The following is a 22653-nucleotide window of genomic DNA, read 5'->3' as shown; positions in this document are numbered from 1 at the left end:
TGAAGAGGTGAGGGAATTAATAATGCAGATGGCTCACTCAAATGCTTCTAGCCTAACAACAGAGGGGAGAAGCCAGCATTTAACAATGAGTTCACAGACTGAAATATAACTTTAAACTGTCATATGTACTCTGAACGAAAATAGGGAGTACATGTGACCATTTGAAGTTCTATTTTGTGCTATAAGATAGTATAATTTCATCAGGAGAGTTAAAGAAGGCCTTTTGAAATAAGTGACATTTAAGTGGAAACCTAAAGGAAGAGTAGGCATTAGCCAGGTAAAGAGGTGAAGAACTGTGTTCAGATGGAGGAAATAGCAAAGCCCATGAGGAGGAAGAGTTCGGCATGAATTTGGGAGGAAGGTAGAGAGATGAGTTAGAACATATTTTCAGATTCCTATAAAACGTCTCAGTAGAAGAGTGAAGTTCACAGATGTAAGTCTGGAGTTCAAACTATGGTTTTGAATGTAAATATTGATTTGTGATCATTCCACATGAAAATATTTTTAGAAGCCAAGTCACAGGAAAATGCAAAAGGTAAGAGATTACAGAATGATGCCCTGAGTAATTTCTGCTCTCAGAGGACCCATAGAAAAGGAGCCAAGATGGCAAAGAAGACTGAGAAGGAACTCTCAAAGAGTAGACAGAAAACCAGGAGAGTGTGGGGTCAGGAAAGTCAATAAAGACAGTGTTTCAAGGGGGAAAGGTGAGTTTTGTCAAATGCTGTTGAGTGTTCAAATGAAATTCTGAGACGTTTCCATTGGATGTTGCAGAACAGAAACTACTGGATACAGGCTCCAGAGCAGTTTTTGAGGTATGTTGAGAATGGAAGCTGGATTTCATGTGTTGAGGATAAAATGGAAGACGAAGAAGTTGATGGCATAGTCACCTCTTTATGAAGCTGGACTCAGTAAAGGTTTAGGGAGACAAGGCAGTAGCTGGAGAGGGCTGGGACAGGTTGAGCGTCCCTGATGGGAACATCTGAAATCCAAAATCTGAAATTTTTGAGTGTTAATAAGACACCACAAGTGGAAAAGCCCACATCTGGCCTCATGTGAGGGGTCGTGGTAAAAACACACGTGCACGACACACAGTTTTTTCAGTGTCTCCAAGGAGAAAAAACATCCCCCTAGTCCCTGTCAGCTGCAGTATATGTTTTCTTTGCACGTCCAGATTCCCCCATGCAAGCACACCACAAAGGGTAATAAAGTAGTTCAATGTACACAAATTTTTTTCACAATGTACATAAATTTCAATGTACACAAATTTTGTTTCATGCACAATGTTATTTAAAATATTGTATGAAATTATATTCAGGCTATGTTTATAAGGTATATATGAAACATAAATAAATGTCGTGTTTAGACTTGGGTTCTCATCCCCAAGATATCTCATTATGTATATGAAAACATTCCAAAATTCAAAAAAATCTGAAATCTGAAACACTTTTGGTCCCAAGAATTTCAGATAAGGAATGCTCAACCCACTTAATGTTTTTTTGGCTTGTGTTATGCTGTCTTGGATGGAAGGCATCAGAGCACGTTTAACTGATCTGGAAACTAATACAGTAGAAAAGAAAATGAAGATACAAGAGGAAAAGGAATAAAGAATGAAAAAACATTTCTGAGAAGGCAGGAAGGGATGGGGATATAGGGCACATGCTGAGAAATTGGGTTTTAAAAGATATTCTGCTTTTTAAAATATTCTGTAATGAGAGAAGAAGAGGATGGCTATAGATTTGCTGGTGGGAAGATGAGAAAGTTTCCCTCTGATGGCTTCTATTCAGCTAAGAGGAAAGAAGAAAAGGGAGAGTTGCAGTTTGATGATCTTATAGAAGGTGTGGAATAATGACTGGGAGGCATAGGATTGAGACTTTTGGGCATGGTAAGACTTTAGAGCAGTAATGAGGGCCCATTTAGGTTGATAAATCTCAAGGATGCTTAATCAATATATCAAATATATCTTTCTACAATCCTCTTTAAGATTTCCAGCCATTCACTCTCTCAACCTATGCCCAATTTGTATTATATCTGTAAGTCAATATTCACACAAAAATAGAATATAGATTAAAAGGCAGTGCTATTACAAAGCACAATGTCAGTTAATCCTGTATTATTTCATACAGATATGCATAAAGAGAAAGAGGGAGGGAAGATAACCTACTCTGTACCAGGGATTGCACTGTGTGAGTCCGCTAGGCTTGTGTTTCACCCTTCCAACAGAACCTGAACTTGTATCATTTTCCCATTTTACAGATTTGGAAATTGATGTTCAGGAAGGTTTGGAAAATAAAGTTTAATAGTGTGTTAGCCATTGTTCATTGAAGTCTATCTGGCATCTAGGAATCTAATAAGAGCTCAAATGGTTGTAATAGGCACAGAACCTTATATGTAGTTGGAGCTTTTTTTTTTTTTTAATTAAAAAATAGAGACAGTCTCACTATGTTGCCCAGACTGGCCCCGAACTCCTGGGATCAACTGATTCTCCCACCTTAGCCTCTCAAAATGCTGGGATTACAGATATGAGCCACTGCCCCCAGCCTGTAATAAGAGCTTTATTGGTTTTTAAAATTGATACTAAAACTGCAAGCTTCTTTATTTTTAGACTTTGCTTTAGTGTTCCTTATTAACTATCCAATAGTACTCAAATAGAAAGATTCTTTCATAATTAGGAAACATCGGAGTCACTGCTTATCTGTCTGAGGAATCAAGAACTAACACATCTACAACAGGAGTGAAGTCTCTGGCATGTTAGATCTCCACATGGTCGGAATAGGTGATCACTACAAAACCACTATAAGGAGGAGTGTATTTTTTGGTCACTGCTATTCAGGCACACCAACTGAAATAACCATATATATATACATATACACATACACACACACACGCACATGTATATACATATATATACACACACATATATACATATATACACACATACACACATATATACATACACACACACACACACACACACATATATATATTCTTTTGTTGTTTTTGAGACAGAGTCTCGCTCTGTTGCCCAGGCTTATCTAACTCCTGGGCCCAAATGATCCTCTCACCCCCTCCCCAGCCTCCTCAGTAGCTGGAACTATAGGCACGTACCACCATATCCAGCTAATTTTTGTATTTGTTGTAGAAACCGGGTCTCCCTATGTTACCCAGACTGGTCTCTAACTCCTGAGCTCAAGCAATTCTTTCATTTCAGCTTCCCAAAGTGCTGGGATTACAGATGTGAGCCATTATGCCTGCCCAAGATTTTTTAATATTTGAGAGAGTAATCAAAGAGTAGGACATAATATTAGAGACAAGTAAACAAAAAGTAGGAAAATCTTTAAAGAAAAATTTTTCTCCAGAAATTTTGAATCAAAGCTTATCCATAGTAGCATTTCTCAAAATTTGCAATATTTATCCTCCAGGGACAGGCTGAAAATTTTCCATATAAGCTTTTGGAAGAACGGAATGAAGGTGGGGGATTGGGGAGGGCACAGGGATAATTCTCTTTCCAACTACTTTGTTCTCAGAGATAAAAGGCAAGTAAATAAAGAAAAGCAATCAAAGTTTTCATTAAAAGGATCAGGAGATCAGGTTCCTGGTCTTATAGAGTTACCTAGTCACTTTTCTCATTGTTCTTAACTGGCAGACCAGAAATGGAGGTAAAACATTCACATAGAAAAAAGTTGAATCTTCGGCATGATGAATATAGGGACCATACAAGGGGTACGTTTTCATTGCTTTTTTAGTCATAAATACTTTCTGATATTAAAAAGGAGATTTAAACAGTGGCTGAAACGAGCTGTTTAAAGTAATCTATGGTTCTAGAAATTAAAGTATAAAATCAAACACCTTTATTCCAAATAACAATGCAGCTTTTTAAAAAAGATGTATTAAACTCTTAGAAATAACTTGTTGCAATCAATAAATAGAAAGTTTTTATTAAGCTACTGCTAAAGTAGAACTTTAGTAAGGGCCCTTCCAGTTTGATGGACTTTTCAGTACCTTCAACACTCTATTAGGTTTTGTGATGAGATGACTCGGAAGGAGTTCATTTGCTCAGCAGATATTTATTAAATACCTACTTTATACCAGGCACTGGCGTGCAGTGATTTGCCTCCATTACATATTTGAATCCCTATAGTAATCTTATAAAATAGAAACCATTACTTCCATTTTCTTTGTAAATCAAATCCCTGAGGCATAACATAACATGCTCAAGTTTATGCTGCTCATAAGTGGTCTGGACTGGGTTCTCAGTCCAGCTCTTAATGATTCCAAAGCTGTGACACTGTTTCCCTGACTATATCATACTGCCTTAGATAAAGTTAAGAATTTTATGGGATGTTTCCAGTTTTTGTGAAGGTTACAAAATGATCAAGATACACTAAAAATTTCTGAAATATATTAAATATTAAACTTTACCTGTTGTAAGAGAAGTATTTAGGGCTACATCTGCAAGGTGGGAATTAGCATTCAAAGAAACACACACACACACAAACAGAAACTGACAGGTCAGATTCTTGAATCTGGAAACATCGTTAGTAACTTTATCCAGAATATTGTCATCACAAAACACATTTTTGGACAACTGAATAAAAACATAAATGGTTAAGTTGTGCCAAAACTTACCTCTACCTTTCCTGGGGCAAAAGTGTGAATGTTGCTTAGAGCAGAGTGAAGCTTTTTGGAATGTAGGTAAAATAGTGTGTAGAGAAAGGGAGAGAATGTTACAGTTGGAAAGAGAATCCAGATGTGAGATGCGGCTGAGAGATGAGATCAGAGATAAGAAGGTACAGCCCTTCGCAGTGGCACTGTGAGAAAGCTGTAAGGATTCCTGGGATGGAGGGGACTTATGGCGGAGAATGTAGGGAGTGATGAAAATGTGACATTCTTCCATTAAGGCTATGGTTGGAATTTGATTTACATTTTGATTGTAGGTATAAATACTTGACACTTTTAAAATTTCAATCACTATTGTATATATTATTTTATTTAATACCCATAGTAAATTCAGAGATCAATTAGATCAATTAGGTGAATTCCCAGTTATAAGGCTGTTAAATAATTTGCTTAAAATCCCAACTACAGGCCGGGCACGGTGACTTACGCCTGTAATCCCAGCACTTTGGGAGACCGAGGCTGGCAGATCATGAGGTAAGGAGTTCGGGACCAGCCTGACCAACATGGTGAAACCCTGTCTCTACTAAAAATAAAAAAATTAGCCAGGCATGGTGGCACGCGCCTATAATCCCAGCTATTCAGGAGGCTGAGGCAGGAGAATCGCTTGAACCTGGGAGGCGGAGGTTGCAGTGAGCGGAGATCACGCCACTGCACTCCAGCCTGGGTGACAGAGAGAGACCTCATCTAAAAACAAAAAAATTCCCAATCTCAACTATAGCTACCCAGACCAGCCAGTATCTGGTGGTCTGCTGGGACAGACAGGGACTTTGTCACTGCCCTATCCTGAGGTCTCTGCCTCTTCTACATGTCTTCCACTCCCCTTCCTCTCCAGTGTGTGTGCGTGTGTGTATTTTTTTTAAGATGGCTTTTCGCTATGTTGCCTAGCTGGAGTGCAGTGGCTATTCACAGGCCTAATCATAGCTCACTGCAGCCTCAAACTCCCAGGCTCAAGCTACTCATCTTCTTGAGTAGCTGGGTCAACAGACATGCATCACCACACTCAACTCATCTCCAATATTGAGGAAAAGATACTTAAGGCAAGTTTTCAATTGACTTTGGATTTTTTCTCATTGCTTTAAATATTGCTTTATGCCAATGACACAACAATCAGAACTTCCTATCCTAATGGCTAACTGAAATTCCAGCTCTGTATTTTCCATTGTCTCCTTACTGATCTGGTAATTGCTGCTTGTATATTTCTCACCACTTTCTTAAAGTCAGGTTATTGTTTTCCCATCTAAACCACCTCATCTTCTGAGTGATCTAGTGTACCACGTCTTACACTTTCCACTCAAGATATTTTATAATGAGTCCAAAATGTCTCCAGGAAAGCTGATGGTTTCCTCCCCTTCCTTTCTTTTCCTTCCTTCTCTTCCTTTCTCCCCTGATGATTTCTTCAGCTTTCTTGGAGACATTTTGGACTCATTTCTCTCCATTTTTCAGGCTAAGAATAGAACCAGGTATAAGGCCTCCTTAGGTTTCACTATGGTTAAACACTCCACTACCAATTAGAGTGTAAAACAAAAAATAAAATAAAACAAACCCTGAAGGTTTTGCCCATTTGTTTAGTTTATAAACCTCTTTTCACCTCCATCATCTTTCATGTCTCAGGCACATATTACATTATGTTACTTTTTCCTCTAAAATTCCTATTGATTAGACTTTACTAAATATAAAAATAATTGAGTATCAAGGAGAAGACTGGAATTCTCACTGTATAATTTGTTATCAGCTCAGAACACCTCACGGATTATCCTTGTCAAGTTGTGTTGATTTATTTTCCTTTCAAACATCTCTGGTATTTTCTCCCTTCCAAGGACTAAAACTCAAGTCAAAGTTCTTGATATTTTCTCCCTGAATTACCTCCTAGGTCATCGTTCCCCTCTCCAGAGCGTTCAATGCCACAAATATCTCTCTTGTCACATCTCTGATCAAAAATTGGCTTCTAGTTCCTGGGATCTAACCCTCCCTGCCTGACTTCCAAGGCTGTTTATAATCTGTCACCATAATCTCTAGACAGAGGACCAGTTTGGATCACCGAATGATGATTTATTAAACTCTACCTTATGATTGTTTTAATTTGCCTCCCAATAAAGAACTAGTAGTTACAAGTTTTTAATATAGACCCAATAAATATACTTTACAGAGGAAAGACTGAAGAATTCCAAGATATTTTATAATTTAAAAAAATTTAGGAAGCCAGTTTTCCACCAGCGTCTCTCCCTCTCTCCTTTCTTCCCTAAAAACTAAGAGATTTCAAGGAGGTTGTGAACTGATCTCCCTTTTTACCGAGAAGAGAGCCTTGTCTTTGAACTTCTCAGGGTCCTGTCACGGTCTTTTATGTTTGTCTGACTCAAACACAGCAACAGTTGCATCAGTAGGGGCAAAATGTCCTCCTAAGAAGCAGAGAAGAGAAAATGACAATTGATAAATAATAGATATTTCCTCCTGATTATGTTGACAAGACTAGTTTTACTTCTTGATCAAAATATTTTTTTCATGTCCTTAACATTTTATTTTCTAACACTAACACTTAATTTCTTTATCTCCTGCTTTTTCCTACTGTAACTTTTTTTTTTTTTTTTTTTTTTTTTTTTTTTTTTTTTTTTGAGAGGGAGTCTTGTCTCAGTCACCCAGGCTGGAATGCAGCAGCGCAATCTTGGCTCACTGCAACCTCTGCCTCCCAGGCTCAAGCGATTCTTCTGTCTCAGCCTCCCGAGTAGCTGAGATTACAGGCATGCACCACCACGCCTGGCTAATTTTTGTATTTTTAGTAGAGACGGGGTTTCACCATGTTGGCCAGGCTGGTCTCAAACTCCTGACCTCAGGTGATCCTCCCGCCCCGACCTCCCAAAGTGCTAGGATTACAGACATGAGCCACTGTGCCCAGCCTCTACTGTGGCTTTAAATGTCCTGAATACTTAAACTATAGAGCGGCCATTAATTGAATAAAATGGGTAATAGTTTTCCCTGCATCTACTTTTATATTCTTTTCACCAAATTACCAAAAAAAAATTTTTTTTTACAACTTTTCATTTAAAAAATCCATATTATTGTAATTGTGGTGTTTTGAAAATATCCAATAACAAGCAGGATAAAGAATTATTAGTCTAAGCATCATCACTACTTTTCAAAAATAATTTGATTTTCATTTTAACTTCATTTTATTAACACAGTCAAAAGATTCATTCAATTTACTGGGGGAGAATTGTAAAAAATTTATTGGATATCAAGTAGGCAAATATCTAGTTAAATTGTTTGGTCCCTATCTTTTTATTTAATGCTTTATTAAAAACTTTTAAAATTCCTAATGAGCCCCTCAGGACTATTTCATGGAGCATATTAAAATACAGCTTATGTCATTTTATACATAAATATATATATTTCCTTATCACAGTGGATATATATGTGTGTAGATATATATGCATGAACATGGCAAGAATATAAAGTTGAGAATGTTGATTTCCATTGTCATTGTATCAGAACTCATGGGAACAAGCAACTATCCTTTGTAATTATCACTTTATCAGAACACCCATCAGACCCATGCCAATCTTCAAATCAATTTAGTGGGGGCATTCCTCTTTGGGACTGGCCCCAGAAGCCATATAAGAAACTGTTTCAATACTTTATGATTATATTTTATGATCACTTTTATTACTGGAAACTCTTTAATAATACTAACACCACCCAGGTGCATTAAACATTTCAGTGTTCAAACTGCTTTCAAAATACAATTTTATTCACTGTGCTTTTGGCTGTTGCTAAAATAACATGGTACTTGTCTTTGGGGAATTTGCTCCCCTGGGGTGAAGAAGCTGCAGTGTAGTAGGACTACACTATTTGAGGACATGAGTTCAATTTCAGGTTCAAACATTTGGTGGCTATGTTGTGAACTAATGCAGTTGACTTCGGTTCTCTAAGACCAAGTTTCTTCCTTTGTAAAATGTAGATAAAAGTTTCTATCTTAAAGAAAGAGTTCTAGTTCTAAGATTTAATAGAGATATCTAAAGGTAAGGTACAGTGATATTGTTGTTGTTTTAGGTGTTCTTTTTTAAAAAATTATTTATTTATTTTTGAGACAGAGTCTTGCTCTGTTGTCCAGACTGGAGTGCAGTGGGGAGAGCTCGCTGTAACCTCCGCTTCCCAGGTTCAAGTGATTCTCCTGCCTCAGCCTCCCGAGTAGCTGGAATTACAGGCGACACCACCATACCTGGCTAATTTTGTATTTTTTTTTTTTTTTTTTTTAGTAGAGACGGGTTTTTGCCATGTTGGCCAGGCTGGTCTTAAACTCCTGGCCTCAAGTGATCTGCCAGCCTTGGCCTCCCAACGTGCTGGGATTACAGGCATGAGCCACCGCTTTAAGCCTTCTTTGTAAGAAGTTTTCTGGTGCGATTTGGATGAAAATAGGCAGAAGCTGTAATGAAAGTTTTGAGATTTAGTAGCCCCAGGCCCTAGCATTTAGCAGATCCTCAATAAAAGCTGATTTTCCTTTCTATCTTATCATCCTGGAATAAGATGGGTTTGGAAGAGACTCTGACTAGATTTGAAAGTGAAAGGAAAATAAGAAAAACCTGTAACAGCAGAGCTGTAATAAAGTACTCACTTGTAAAGTAAGCATTTGCAATGAACCCATTTTTTGACTCCTCCCTTGGGAAGAATTCCCGAAGGAATTCTGAGACACTGACCAGGGATTACTGAAGGCGCTAGATGGCCTGTAGGACAATTGGTGATTCCAAGTTGTCCTTTCCTTTCAGTAAGCCAGCCTCTCTCTTGAGGGAGGTGGGATTATAGTTCTTAGTTAATGTCAATTTTAATTAACGTTTAGACTTTTATGTGATTAAGCAAATGCTGTGTCCCCACATTTTGTATTTCTTAAGCTATCTTTTCTTAGTCTCTGCTTTTCCTCAAATATTTTACAAACCAGAGCTTTTTAATGTAATTGGATATTTCATCTGCACTTAGCTAGGAGAGCCAGCCTTGCTGTTTATCTGGGGGTAAGCAGCACTTTGAAAAAATTTACATTAGATTAAAAAAAAAAAATCTCATCCAGCCTGGTGCAGTGGCTCATGCCTGTAATCCCAGCACTTTGGGAGGCCGAGGCAGGAGGGTCACTTGAGGTCGTGAGTTTGAGACCAGCCTGACCAACATGGCAAAACTCTGTCTCTACTAAAAATACAAAAATTATCCGGGCATGGTGGTGCATGCCTGTAATCCCAGCTACTTGGGGGGCTGAAGCACAAAAGTCTCTTGCAGAGGTTGCAGTGAGCCGAGATTGGACCACTGCACTCCAGCCTGGGCAACAGAGTCAGACTCTATTTCAAAACAACAACAGCAACAAAACAAAAAAAACCTCATCCTTCTCACAGAAAGTCTAGATAGATAAACGAGCTTTCTTCGGGTTCTCTTGCTCTCTCTCTTTTTTCTTAAGTGCTAATTACCAATCTTGTTAGCAGCAGCATATTAATAATTTATTTACACACTGAATTTCTTTGGGCAATATTTTGTTAATACCTATGCAAATTTTATTTTTGCAGGCTTGCTTTTCTCCCAATTTTGAAAAAAAAATTGTTGAAAAGTGATAATTTATAGCAATTATAATTCTCATAATAATTATTATCCTCATTGGTATTAAAAGATATGAAACATCAATATACTGGGAGGCAGTGCTCTGTTAGAAGCAGCAGTTAATAATTTTGGAATCAAATAAACAGCTTTGAATTTAGGCTCTACTATTTCCTGGCCTTGTGACTTGGGGTTAGGTACCTAATCTTCTTCCTCATCTGAGAAATGGGGGTAATAGGAGCATTGCCTTCCGGAACTGTTTTGAGACTTTTCCTAAGGACCTGAATATAGGAAGTTCTCATTAAATGATAACAAATCTGACTCCAGACCATAGAAGGGTAAGGGTGGGGGTAGGAATATCAAGTTGATTTGTGGAAGATCAACTGTTCATATACTGGTAAAAACAATGTTTTACAGCAACTTCGTAACTTCCAAAGCATTTTTGGATTCATTGTTTTACTTAATCTTTATAATAAATGGCAGGTGAGAATTAGTTTCATTTGAATGATGAAATAGATACCAAGGTCTGGAAATTTTTCTCTAGATTATACTGTAGATAAGTTGCAGAAAGTGATTTCAGATGCCTGGTAACTGCCTTTAAAAGAACCCTCAAGAATCTTAGAACTTCATAGATCAGCCGTCAAATTTGAATGGAATTCTCATTATGTGGTCACCAGTATCATGTGTTTCAAGGCTGATGTCCTGCCCAGTGCATGGCTGCACCGCATCATTTTGACACAGCATCTTTTCCGCAGTGGTAGGTCCTCTGGAGGCATTCAGTCCTCTGGGAAAAATTACGGACTTTTAGATCATGCTTATATTAAAAAGCCAGCTTTAAAAGTTGGCTTTGTGTATATTTAAAAGGGGTACAGAAAAAAACTTTGATAAAATTTTTAGTACCTTTGTAGCTGAGCTTTATAAAAGCTATAGTTATTTACATAAATACAAAAATTAAGGAGGCAAAATGAACATGTAACAAAAGAAAGTTCTGGACTTTGTAATTCTGCTGTTTTTTATATTACCAAGTAGTTCTGGATAAGGCAGGAACAACATTAATAGTACAGTTTGCTAACTCCTGTTTTTTCCATTAAAAATTTTAATGAGAAAAAAATGCATTCTTGTAACATTTTCAAATAGAACAGGAGTGTATGAAATAACTGAAGTAAATTCCTTTTCATTGATCCTTTTTAAGAATTCTACCTCCTGTTAACAAGTTGTAGTATATCTTTTCAGGCTTTATTTTATTCCCATGCTTGCTCATGCACAGATATATACATGAGTTTTACAAATGGGATGAATGACATTATTGTATGCAATCTATCTAGATTGTTTTCTGACTTCTTTTTTGAACTTTATATCTTGAAGAATTTCCTTAAGAGTATATATAAAACAACATAATTCTTTTAAATAGCCATATAGTGTTTCATTGTTCATATGGAAATATTAAAACTTACTTAGTCATTTCTTTCACTGATGAATGTTCAGATTGTTTAAAATTTTTCTCTATTGTATCATTAATATTCATATATGTATTTGTCTACATGTGTAAGTATTTTTGTAGGATGGATTGTTAGAAGTAATATTGTTCCATCAAAGGGCATAATCTTTAACATATTGATGAATGTTGCCACACTGACACACAGAAATGCTATGGTTGTTTATATTCAGATGCATAGTGATGAAAATGCCCTTTTCCTTATACCCTTACCAAAACTACATACTATCAATTGTTCAATTTTCTTTAATCCGGTGGGAAATCACTAAAAAATTATTGATCTTTAGATTGATTGATCACTTTTTTCTTTTTATTTTGTTCATTTTTATTCTTTTACCTTATTATATTGGATTGTCTTTTCATTACTTAATTGAAGGAACTCTTCAATTTTTACATATTATAGCATTTAATCCCTTTCTGTTGTATGTTACACCTATCTCCTTTCAGTCTGTTTTGTCTTTTATTAAACATGGTTTATGTGATCTTTTCCTGGGCAGAAAAATGTAAAGCATCATGTAGTTATATCTGTCTGTTGTTTCCTTGTGTTCCTTGTGGCTTCTGAGTTTTTTTTTTTCCTCCCCAAGTTCAGGTCAGATGGGTAATGTGCCAAGATTGTAGTGCATTTCACAGATGCATGTGGACACCCAATCATCATCGCTCATGAGCTACAAAAGAAGCAGGCTTCTAAGTTTTCTATCTTGTTTAGGAATGATATTTCCTTAAGAGTACATACATATTTGGGTTGGGTGAGGTGGCATACGTCTGTAGTCCCAGCAGGTTGAGAGGCCAAGGAGGAAAGATCATTTGAGGTCAGGAGTTAGAGACCAACATGGTGAAACCCCATCACTACTAAAAATACAAAAAATAGCCAGGAGTGGTGGTGCACACCTGTAATCCCAGTTACTTGGGAGTTTGAGGTGGGAGGATTGCTTGAACCCAGGGAGGCAGAGGTTGCAGTGAGCAGAGATTGCACGTGAAGGACAGAGCAAGACTGTCTCAAAAAAAAAAAAAAAAAAGAGTACGTACATATTCTTATGCTTTCCTCATATTTGTTAACATTTTTAATCTTATGATTAATTCAATTGGAATTTATGGCCAGGCGCAGTGGCTCATGCCTAGAATATTAGCACTTTGGAAAATCGAGGCAGGTGGATCACCTGAGGTCAGGAGTTCGAGACCAGCCTGGGGCAACATGGTGACACCCCATCTCTACTAAAACAAAAATTAGCCAGGCATGCTGGCATGCACCTCTAATCCCAGCTACTCGAGGGGCTGAGACAGGAGAACCGCTTGAACTCCGGAGGCGGAGGTTGCAGTGAGCCAAGACTGTGCCACTGCACTCTAGCCTGGATGACAGAGCAAGACTCCATCTCAAAAAAAAAAAAAAAAAAAAAAAAAAAAAAAAAAAAAATTGGGAATTTATTTTGAAGTATAGTGTGAGGTAGGAATCTCATTTGATTATTTTTCCCTTATGTTCTACCACAATTGATTTGAAATTCTTTCATTAGTATGCACTACAGTTCCCATGAAAACATGGGTCTATTGCTGGATTCTCTCTTCTGTTTACTGAACTATCTTTTTAGTCCTATGCCAGTACATTTTTGTTTAATTACTATAATTTTGTAACGTATTTTGATATCAGGCATGGAAAATCATCTTTACTTTTCTTTTGCTTTAAAAGTCAGCATTCTTACTTATTTACTCTTCCAGATAAAATTAGGATCAGCCTTTTAATCCTAAACATATTTTTTCTCTGAGTATTTGATGCGATTATACTGAGTTGATAAATCTGCATAAAATTGATACCTTTATAATGTATTTTTTTTTTTTTTAAAAAAGCTTGGCAAGTTTTATTAAAGGAAAAATTTTGCATAGTTTACTTTCCACCAGTCTGTTCTGGAATGCTTCTAATGATAGCAGAATCACCTGGATCAGTGAGCGCCAGTGTGCATACTCTGTAGTATTTTCCGCATGCTGTGCCCAGTTCAATATTATTGCCACTGTAGTGATGGACACCAGTTTTGGCCAACATTGTATAGTACTCTACTTCCAATTTCCTCAAAGCTGGGCAGTTGTAAGCAAGGATGACCAATTTTGCTGTGCCTTGTCTGATCATCTTTAGAGTCTGCTTGTACTCCAGCATGTAATTTCCACTTTTCCTGAGTTGGAGCCGAGAATTAATTGACTCCAGTGAATTTTTCATCTCCTTGGTTGGGATGGCCCCAACCAAGAGCAGTTGCCAAGATGGCTGGGGAGTGAGAAAGGTGATATCTGTATAATATTATATATACAGGTATTCAGGTCTTTTTTTTCATCCTTACATATAGGTTTAGAGTTGTCTTCATTATATGTTATGCAAATTATTCCTAGATAATCTATAATTTTATCTTCTTCCTGTTGTTTTTAAATGAGTTACCTACATATGTGCCACATGCAGGAGGAGATGGCAGAAATAGCAAGTGATTTGCCTAAGTGCAACTAGTTAATAACAGAATTTAGATTAGATACCAAGTCTTCTGACTGGGACTCCTCCCACAATAAGGCAGATTCTTTTACTACTGCCCCATTCTTGTTGCTATCTTTCTCTCTCTCTTTTATTTGTTTTATTTTATTTTATTTTATTTTATTTTATTTTATTTTATTTTATTTTATTTTATTTTATTTTATTTTATTTTGAGATAGGGTCTTGCTCTGTCGCCCAGGCTGGAGTGCAGTAACACCATGTAAGCTCACTGCAACCTCTGCCTCTAGGGCTCAAGCAATTCTCCTCCCTCAGCCTCCCTAGTAGCTGGGATTCCAGGCACCTGCCACCATACCTGGCTGTTTTTTGTGTTTTTAGTAGAGACGAGGTTTCACCATGTTGTCCAGGCTGGTCTCGAACTCCCGACCTCAGGTGATCCACCCACCTCGGCCTCCCAAAGTACTGGGATTACAGGCGTGAGCCACCACACCTGGCCTCTCTCTCTCTCTTTGAATGTAGCTTCATGTTGAATAATGAATCTGATTCAAGAAAATATAGCCTAATCCCATAAATTTTAGACTCATAAGAAATTGGAATACATGTGTAAGGTTCATTTCTCAAATTCTATTCATGTTCAAAGCAAGTAATATTTATGTTGATGGAATTTAGGGAGTCTGTTTTTAACCTAATGTTTCTTTAAAGGTTCACACAAATGAAATCTAAGCAAAATTTCTTAAATAGTAATCTCAAATTTTATCTATGAAATAAAGCTCTAAAAGGTCATCTTATTCATAAGTTTTATATCTCATTAAAGACTGAAAAAACATAATCTCATTATAATTAAACTTTGCATTTTGTCTTTTATTTAGTGCAGTTGCAAAACAGAATTGTTTGATCACTGTCAACAGTTGAAAACATGATGGTAGTTTCAGCAATTATTGGTACATTGTGAGTCTATCATCAAGTATTTTAATACCAGTGAAAATCAGTGATTTCAATAAATAACTTTTGAAATAAATAAAACCAGAATGTTTTAACAAAACTTAAACTAAAGGCACAAAATGTATAGATGCAGGCTTAATGGTATACCCTAATAACCGCTTCTGCAGGTGGCTTGTCAGGAGGAAGCTTGATGCATTCTGTCCCTTGAATAGGCAAAGGTATCCAGCCACTTTCTTTAAAGTTAGTAGGTGTGCCGACTAATTCCATTTCACCAGGAGAACCCTGAAAGATTTAACAAACTGCATCTTCCCCCCCATTCTTAAGCAAAGTGCCTCAAACAAGATGCTAGTTATGTCTGTGAGATCAGATCAAATACATAACAGTGAGAAATTGAAATTCATAGTCAGTCCACTTAAATGCTCATCCAGTCAAAAATAGATTTGGTAAATTATAAAAACATGGCTTGTTTTAAATAGAAAACATTTAGAAAAGGAACTGACTGAGAGGATCAAAGATGAGTGGAACCAAGTTTCATGGTGTGGAGGCCAGTTGAACAAGTGAAGAACACAAAATAAAATACAGACAGTTTTCTTCTTGATTCAGGAGGTAGCTGAATTTCCTGCACTTGTGGAGAAAGTCAACCATGCTTGAAAAGGTCTAGGTGTCCTGGTTGAAGCAGTATAAAAGCTGAGGATTCTGACACTCTTGATTTCATGGTAGGCTCCTGACTTGATAATGAGCCAGTTGGATATGAACCCTCTTTGACATCCATTGGTATGCAGATGCCAGCTGTGGAGTCTCCCACAAGTGAAGAGTAGGACTTGAGTAGGTCTTACATGTTAGTAAAATCTTTATGTTACTATTTACAGAGGTCTTACAGAATATCTTTGCCTTCTACTTTTAGTATTTGTTGCTCCCTTCTGGTGAAGAGTCCTGGGAAGACGTAGTGCTGATAGTGATCCAGTACATCTAATAACATGACTGTTCTTTGTTTGTTGTCCTCAATCCGAGTCCTCTTAACAGAAAATTTATTATTTTTTAAAATAAAATGTCTTCATTTTAAAAATGAAAATATTTTACACCATTACATGTAAACTTCAATATCTTTACTATTTGTGTCTCATTCTCATTTTTGCCCATGTGAAACCTGCAAGTCCTATCAGACAGGCCTCCTGTCTTCGTTCTTGCACAAGGCAGCCACACTTGGAATGAGAGCCACTGGGATCCAGTGCTCAGCCACAGGGGCTGGAGGTAGCTGTGTTAGGAAGATGGTGCCCCAGCTTTTCACTGAGGCATTAATGCTTCTTTGGCTGACACAAATCTGCTCTACTGAAAAACATTTGGAAAGGAGCTTTGCAGAGTGTAACTTGCCTGGTTGGCAGTCTTGTTTCTTTCTTAGCCAAGAGGAAGCAAGGGGCTCATCAAACCAAATTTCAACCTTCAGCTTCCCTTGAAAAATCATGGTGGTTGACATAGGGATCAGCAAAGTCTTTGAGGTTCTTTGGCATGCAAGGAAAATTATAATTTGGTTCTTAAGAGAAATGTTTTTCCTTTTGTGCTATTTGGTATCCTGGGCACAGAATTCCTTCCCAGTTTTCCATAACCAGCATCCTGGGTATTTTTGTATTAAAATTATACCTTACGTTTTATCCTTCTTTTACTGGGTATGTTTCACCCTTTTTACTTGAATAATTAGGCCAAGAGAATAAAAGTCTAGTCTTGAGTCAAATAAATTAAAATTAAGTGGTTATTGAGAAAGAGGCATTTCAGTTTCTTCGTTTGTGTTTTTATTTCCAGTGGAGCACCAGCAATAAAGACTCTTACAATCAAATATGATAGAAATTCAGGACCAGGCGAGGTGGCTCATGCCATTAATCCCAGCACTTTGGGATGCCAAGGTGGGCAGATCACTTGAGGTCAGGAGTTCAAGACCAGACTGGGCAACATGGCAAAACCCCATCTCTACTAAAAATACAAAAATCAGCTGGATGTGGTGGAGCACACCTGTAATCCCAGTTACTCTGGGGACTGTGGCATGAGAATTGCTTGAACCTGGGAGACGGAGGTTACAGTGAGCTGAGATTGAGATTGTGCCACTATACTCCAGCCTGAGAGATAGATGGAGACTCTCTCTCTCTCAAAAAAAAAAAAAAAATATATATATATATATATATATATATATATATATATATATATATTTTGGTGAATTTCTATTTTATATATAAATATAATATTATTTTATTTATTTATCATATACATATAACAAATTCACCAAAAACCTGACTCTTCTTTAAATCTTACCAATTAATAGAAATAAATATTTAATTAATCAATCAGCATGTATTTTTGAGCGCCTCTGAGTTTAAAGATATTTAAAGTACTGCTGTTAGACTGTAGTGGTGGTAACAGTTCTTCCTAGAGCCTGGTAAGAAGTGGCATTCTTCTTGCACCAGGTTCAGACTTAGCTATTTTGAATCATTCCTTACTGAGAGTCGGCTAATCCCTCCTCAGTTCCCTCTTTATCACTAGTCTCAAATACACTGACTGTTTGTTGCACTTATGGAACAAATGAATAGGTCAGTGGGGTGCTCCTGAACTTCTTTATAAGTTGAAATGCCATTGCTGAAATTCATGTAATGCAACATAATAATGTGTGATTGACACTAAAATAGGTGTTCAGCATTTTGCATTTCTGTAAGTTTTAGAAAAACTGTAAGGTTTTTGTTGTTGTTGTTGTTTTGTTTTGTTTTAGAGACAGGGTCTTGCTCTGTCACCCAGGCTGGAGTCCAGTGGCATGATCACAGCTCATTGCAGGCTTGATCCACCTGGGCTCAAGCAATCCTCCCATCTCAGCCTCCTGAGTAGCTGGATTTATAGGACCATGCCGTTAGGCCTGGTATATATGTGTGTGTATGTGTGTGCATACATATATATATATGTATATTAGAGACAGGGTTTCGCTATATTGCCCAGGCTGGCTGGTCTCGAACTCTTGGGCTTAAATGATTCTTTCATCTTGGCCTCCCAAAGTGCTGGGGTTACAGGAGTGAGCCACCATGCCTGGCCTAGAAAAACTATAAGTTAAATGAGGGCATGTGTGGTAAGAACTGCCCTCTCCTATAATTCCCCTATAGTCTCTTAATGCTTTTATACCTTACCAGGCCCAGCACTGCCCTGGTTTAGTTGACCTAGGGTAACTTAACACTGTGTGAGTTTTCTTCCAGAATGCAATCCTCTATACCAGGGCTTTATACTAGGGGTCAGCAATAGTTTTGGGTAAAGTGTCAGGTATTTCAGACTTGGGGAATGAATTGGTTTTCTAGGCTGCTGTAACAAAATGCCACAAACTACGGCATTTTGTAGCTTACAATAGCTTACAATAACAGAAATGTATATACCCTTGCAGGTCTGGAGGCTCTGAGAGAGAACACATTCCATGCCTTTTTTTTTTTTTTTTTGAGACAGGGTCTCATGCTGTCACTTAGGCTGGAGTGCAGTGGCATGATCTCATGGCTCACTGCAAGGCCTGACCTCCTGAGTCCAGATGATCCTCAGGCCCTAGCCTCTTAAGTAGCTAGCACTATAGGTGTGCACCACCATGCCTGGTTAATTTTTGTTTTATTTTTTGTAGAGACAGGGTCTTGCTAAGTTGCCCAGGCTGGCCATTCCTCTTTTCTAGCTTCTGCTGGTTGCTTGCAATCCTTGACTAGTAGATGCGTCACTCCAATTTCAGCCTCATTACAGCATGGCTTTCTTCCCACTGTATATCTGTGTTTTTATATAAGGACACCAGTGATTGCATTTAGGACCCACTCTAATCCAGTATGGCCTCATCGAAACTTAATTACATCTGCAAAGATCCTATTTCCCAATAAGGTCACATTCTGAGGTTCTGGGTGGACTTGGGAGACACTATTACTACTATTCCTGCAGAAAGTCATCCAGTCTCTAGTGTAGCAGCAAGGCAGCCATGGGCAATGCATAAATGAATGAGTAGGCTCTGTTCCCATTAAAATTTTATTTATGAACATTGAAATTCGAATTTTATGCAGCAATTTAAAAGATCATTCTTAGTTTGTGGGTCTTACCAAAAGGGGGATGGGGTGCAGAGGGAAGATTCAACCCAATGCCTATAGTTTGCTAACAGATATGATATAGTGATGGTGAGGAGGTAGATGTAACTTGAGGGTAATTTTTCTTCTTTCTGCTCATAAACAAAAGAACCACATTCTGAGGAAACCTGTTTGTGATTTGCATCAAGAAACTTTCAATGGCCTCATGTTTTAGCAGGGAGGAAGCCAGACTGATGCCTGTTTGGCAGCATCATTCCTGGTGTGCTTGCCAAAATTTTGGTGAGGATTTTGCTGTCAAGATTAAGAGGTGATGCAGGCTTAAATGAAGAACATGACCCGGAGTCCTTGTGTTGAAGGATTAGGATATTTCCCTCATGGGATCATAGCATTCTCTGTGCCAAAGGTCTGAGTATACTTTTGAGGTGATTTTAAATTAAAGGCATTTTATGATTCAATACTACGTGGCATTCTGGTAAGATGTTGTCATTCCCTAGGTACTCATTGAAAACTAGATATTAGATAATATTCTGCACATCTGAACAGACTTCATCTTCTAATGCTAAGCGCTGCTATTTTATCTTGAGGCAAAATAAATCTAAATTTTCTGATTTATTATGCATGTACTTCTAATGAGATTTATGTAATGTAAAATTTGAAGTTATTGTTAAAGATTGTGATTTACTTGTTTTTTCTAATTACAAAACCAAAACTTGCTCATTGTAGAAAATTCAAATAATGCCAAAATAGATAATATAAAAATAGGAAAATTTCCTATAATCTCAATTCTCAGAGATAATTTCTGAGATTTTGGTATGCATTTTTTCTTTTTTTTTTTGAGATGGAGTCTCTCTCTGTTGCCCAGGCTGGAGTGCAGTGGTGCGAACTCTGCTCAATGCAGCCTCCACCTCCCAGGTTCCAGTGATTCTCCTGCCTCAGCCTCCCTGGTAGATGAGATTACAGGCACGTGCCACCATACCCGGCTAATTTTTGTATTTTTAGTAGAGACAGGATTTCACCATATTGGCCAGGATGGTCTTGAACTCCTGACCTCAGGTGATCCGCCTGCTTTGGCCTCCCAAAGTGCTAGGATTATAGGCGTGAACCATCAGGTATGTATTTTTTCAAACATTCCTCCTACCAAGTAATTATAAAAGCAAGTGAAAAGGTAAACACTGAACAGACATTTTACATGTTTTTAAGAGATTTTAGGACGAAGTATATGACCAAAGTATCATTAGTTATTATACCTAATTATGCATTAGACTCATAGCATAATAATAATAGAATATGAAATAGTCGTACCTCCTAATGTTAAGGGATTTGTCTTTGTTTTGTTTTTGTTTTGTTGTCAACAAGCAGAGACTGACCTGTAGAAACAATAACATCCATATACATATATAGTAAAGTCCTATTATTCAGAAACTCACTAAGCCATGGGTTGAACAATGAGTCTTTTCTCCTTACTAGAGAGACTTGAAACAGGTATCCACCTTCTTCAGTAATAACATCAATAATTTAATAGGGTTTATCATCCACTGCATGTTATTAGTAGAGGCTTTATCTGGCTGAGAACTGAGAAAATTCTGGGAGCCTGTTTCATTTAGGTAGGAGTTCACCATCAGGATCTCAAGTGGATATCGTAATGACTGCTGTGGTTTATGCCCTTAGCAGCCCAGAACAGAATGGTTGAATTACTACCCTCCTTAGACAACATGGAAATCTTGTGTATAAAAGTGGATAATCCTCTACTTGTATACAAAAGTGGCTAGATAATCTCAACACTTGGGTTATGCCTACAAGATGCCAGCATACTTTAGTGTCTTGGGAGGTAATACAGGCTTTGGAAAGACACAGACGTGGACATGAATCTTACCTCTATTTCTGTCATCCATGGGGCCTTAAACAAGTTACTTAAACTGCGTTTAGATTTTCTCATCTACAAAATGGAAATAAATAGTAATGTGTCCGGAGTTGGTTCCTTCTGGTGGGTTCATGGTCTTGCTGACTTCAAGAACGAAGCTGTGGACCTTTGGGTGAGTGTTACCGCTCTTAAAGATGGCACGGACCCAAAGAGTGAGAGGTAGCAAGGTTTATTGTGAAGAGCGAAAGAACAAAGCTTCCACAGTGTGGAAGGAGACCCAAGTAGGTTGCCGCTGCTGGCTGGGGTGGCCAGCTTTTATTCCCTTATTTGTCCCCTCCCATGTTCCATTTCTGTCCTATCAGAGTGCTTTTATCCAATCCTCCCCACGATTGGCTACTTTTAGACTCCCACTGATTGGTGTGTTTTACAGAGCACTGATTGGTGCATTTTATAATCCTCTGGCTATCTACAGAGCGCTGATTGCTGCATTTTCACAGAGCACTGATTGGTGCATTTTACAATCCTCTTGCTAGCTACAGAGCACTGATTGGTGAGTTTTATAATCCTAGCTACAGAGTGCTGATTGGTGCATTTTACAATCCTCTTGTAAGACAGAAAAGTTCTCCAAGTCCCCGTTCGACCCAGGAAGTCCAGCTGGCTTCACCTCTCAGTAACACTTTGCAGGAGTGTTAAGGATTAGTGTTGATGGGTGTGTAAAGCACTGAACCAGTATCTCATATTTAGGAGGAGCTCAAAAATACTATTGTTTATTGTTATTACTTGAGTTTTTTGTCTTTTTTTTTCCTTTTTGTAGAGAACAGGGTCTTGCTATATTGCCCAGGCAGGTGTCAAACTCCCAGGCTCAAGCTCTTCTCCTGCCTCTGCCTCCCTAAGAGCTGGGATTACAGATATAAGCCATTGTGCCTGGCTACAGAGAGATCTTTAGATGACCTAATCTGACTCTCTTATTTAACAAATGAAAAAAATTGGGTTCAGAAGGCTTACTGCTCTTAGGCTATTCAGGTAGTTGGTGGTAGACCACAAAGGACAATTTTGACACTATGTTTCTTATTCCAGTCTTCCTTCCATCATTCATTCTTTCTTTTAAAATTTTTATTTAATAGTCCCAGACACTGATAAATTCATTCATGTCTGTGATTTCTTTAGCCATACTGATTATTACATAACAAGTTCTCATTCAGTAAAAAGTCTGAAGATCTATACATTGCTTTTAAAGAAAAATGTCTATATAAATGATGTCCTCATTAAAGACTCAGTGAATTCTCTTTTTTTCTGTCTGTCTTCCATTTCTGGTGTTTGCTAAGATTTATATTCAGTTTTTTCCACATTATACTTATAGGTTTACTGAATTTCATAAGACTGGCTCAATTTCACAAATTTGTCTGGACTGTAAATATTAGCAACTGCTGTGTTCGTTGTTACTGCAAGAAATACTTTTATTTTATATTTTCATATAATTTCAGTATACTATATATATATGCGTATATATCCATGTGTACGTACACATCTGTGTATATATGAAACCTTATATGTTTTATTTTACACTGCACAAGCGTGA

The 22653-nt window shown here is 37.6% G+C and overlaps 1 protein-coding gene and 1 pseudogene across 1 annotated transcript; both read right to left on the bottom strand.

Moving 5' to 3' along the window:
* Nucleotides 1-12325: 12325 nt before the first annotated feature.
* LOC129478199 (uncharacterized) lies at nucleotides 12326-12414 on the bottom strand (annotated as a pseudogene).
* Nucleotides 12415-13613: 1199 nt separating this feature from the next.
* LOC134733813 (large ribosomal subunit protein eL30-like) lies at nucleotides 13614-21105 on the bottom strand. The gene is made up of 2 exons (XM_063624571.1): nucleotides 21087-21105; nucleotides 13614-14008 (listed from the first exon to the last, which is right to left on the bottom strand). The coding sequence occupies exons 1-2, from the start codon at nucleotides 21103-21105 to the stop codon at nucleotides 13614-13616; spliced, it is 414 nt and encodes a 137-aa protein (XP_063480641.1).
* Nucleotides 21106-22653: the final 1548 nt, after the last annotated feature.

The sequence above is a fragment of the Symphalangus syndactylus genome, chromosome 2, assembly GCF_028878055.3.
Source record: "Symphalangus syndactylus isolate Jambi chromosome 2, NHGRI_mSymSyn1-v2.1_pri, whole genome shotgun sequence".
Taxonomy (NCBI): domain Eukaryota; kingdom Metazoa; phylum Chordata; class Mammalia; order Primates; family Hylobatidae; genus Symphalangus; species Symphalangus syndactylus.
This window is presented reverse-complemented; position numbering and strand designations above follow the sequence as displayed.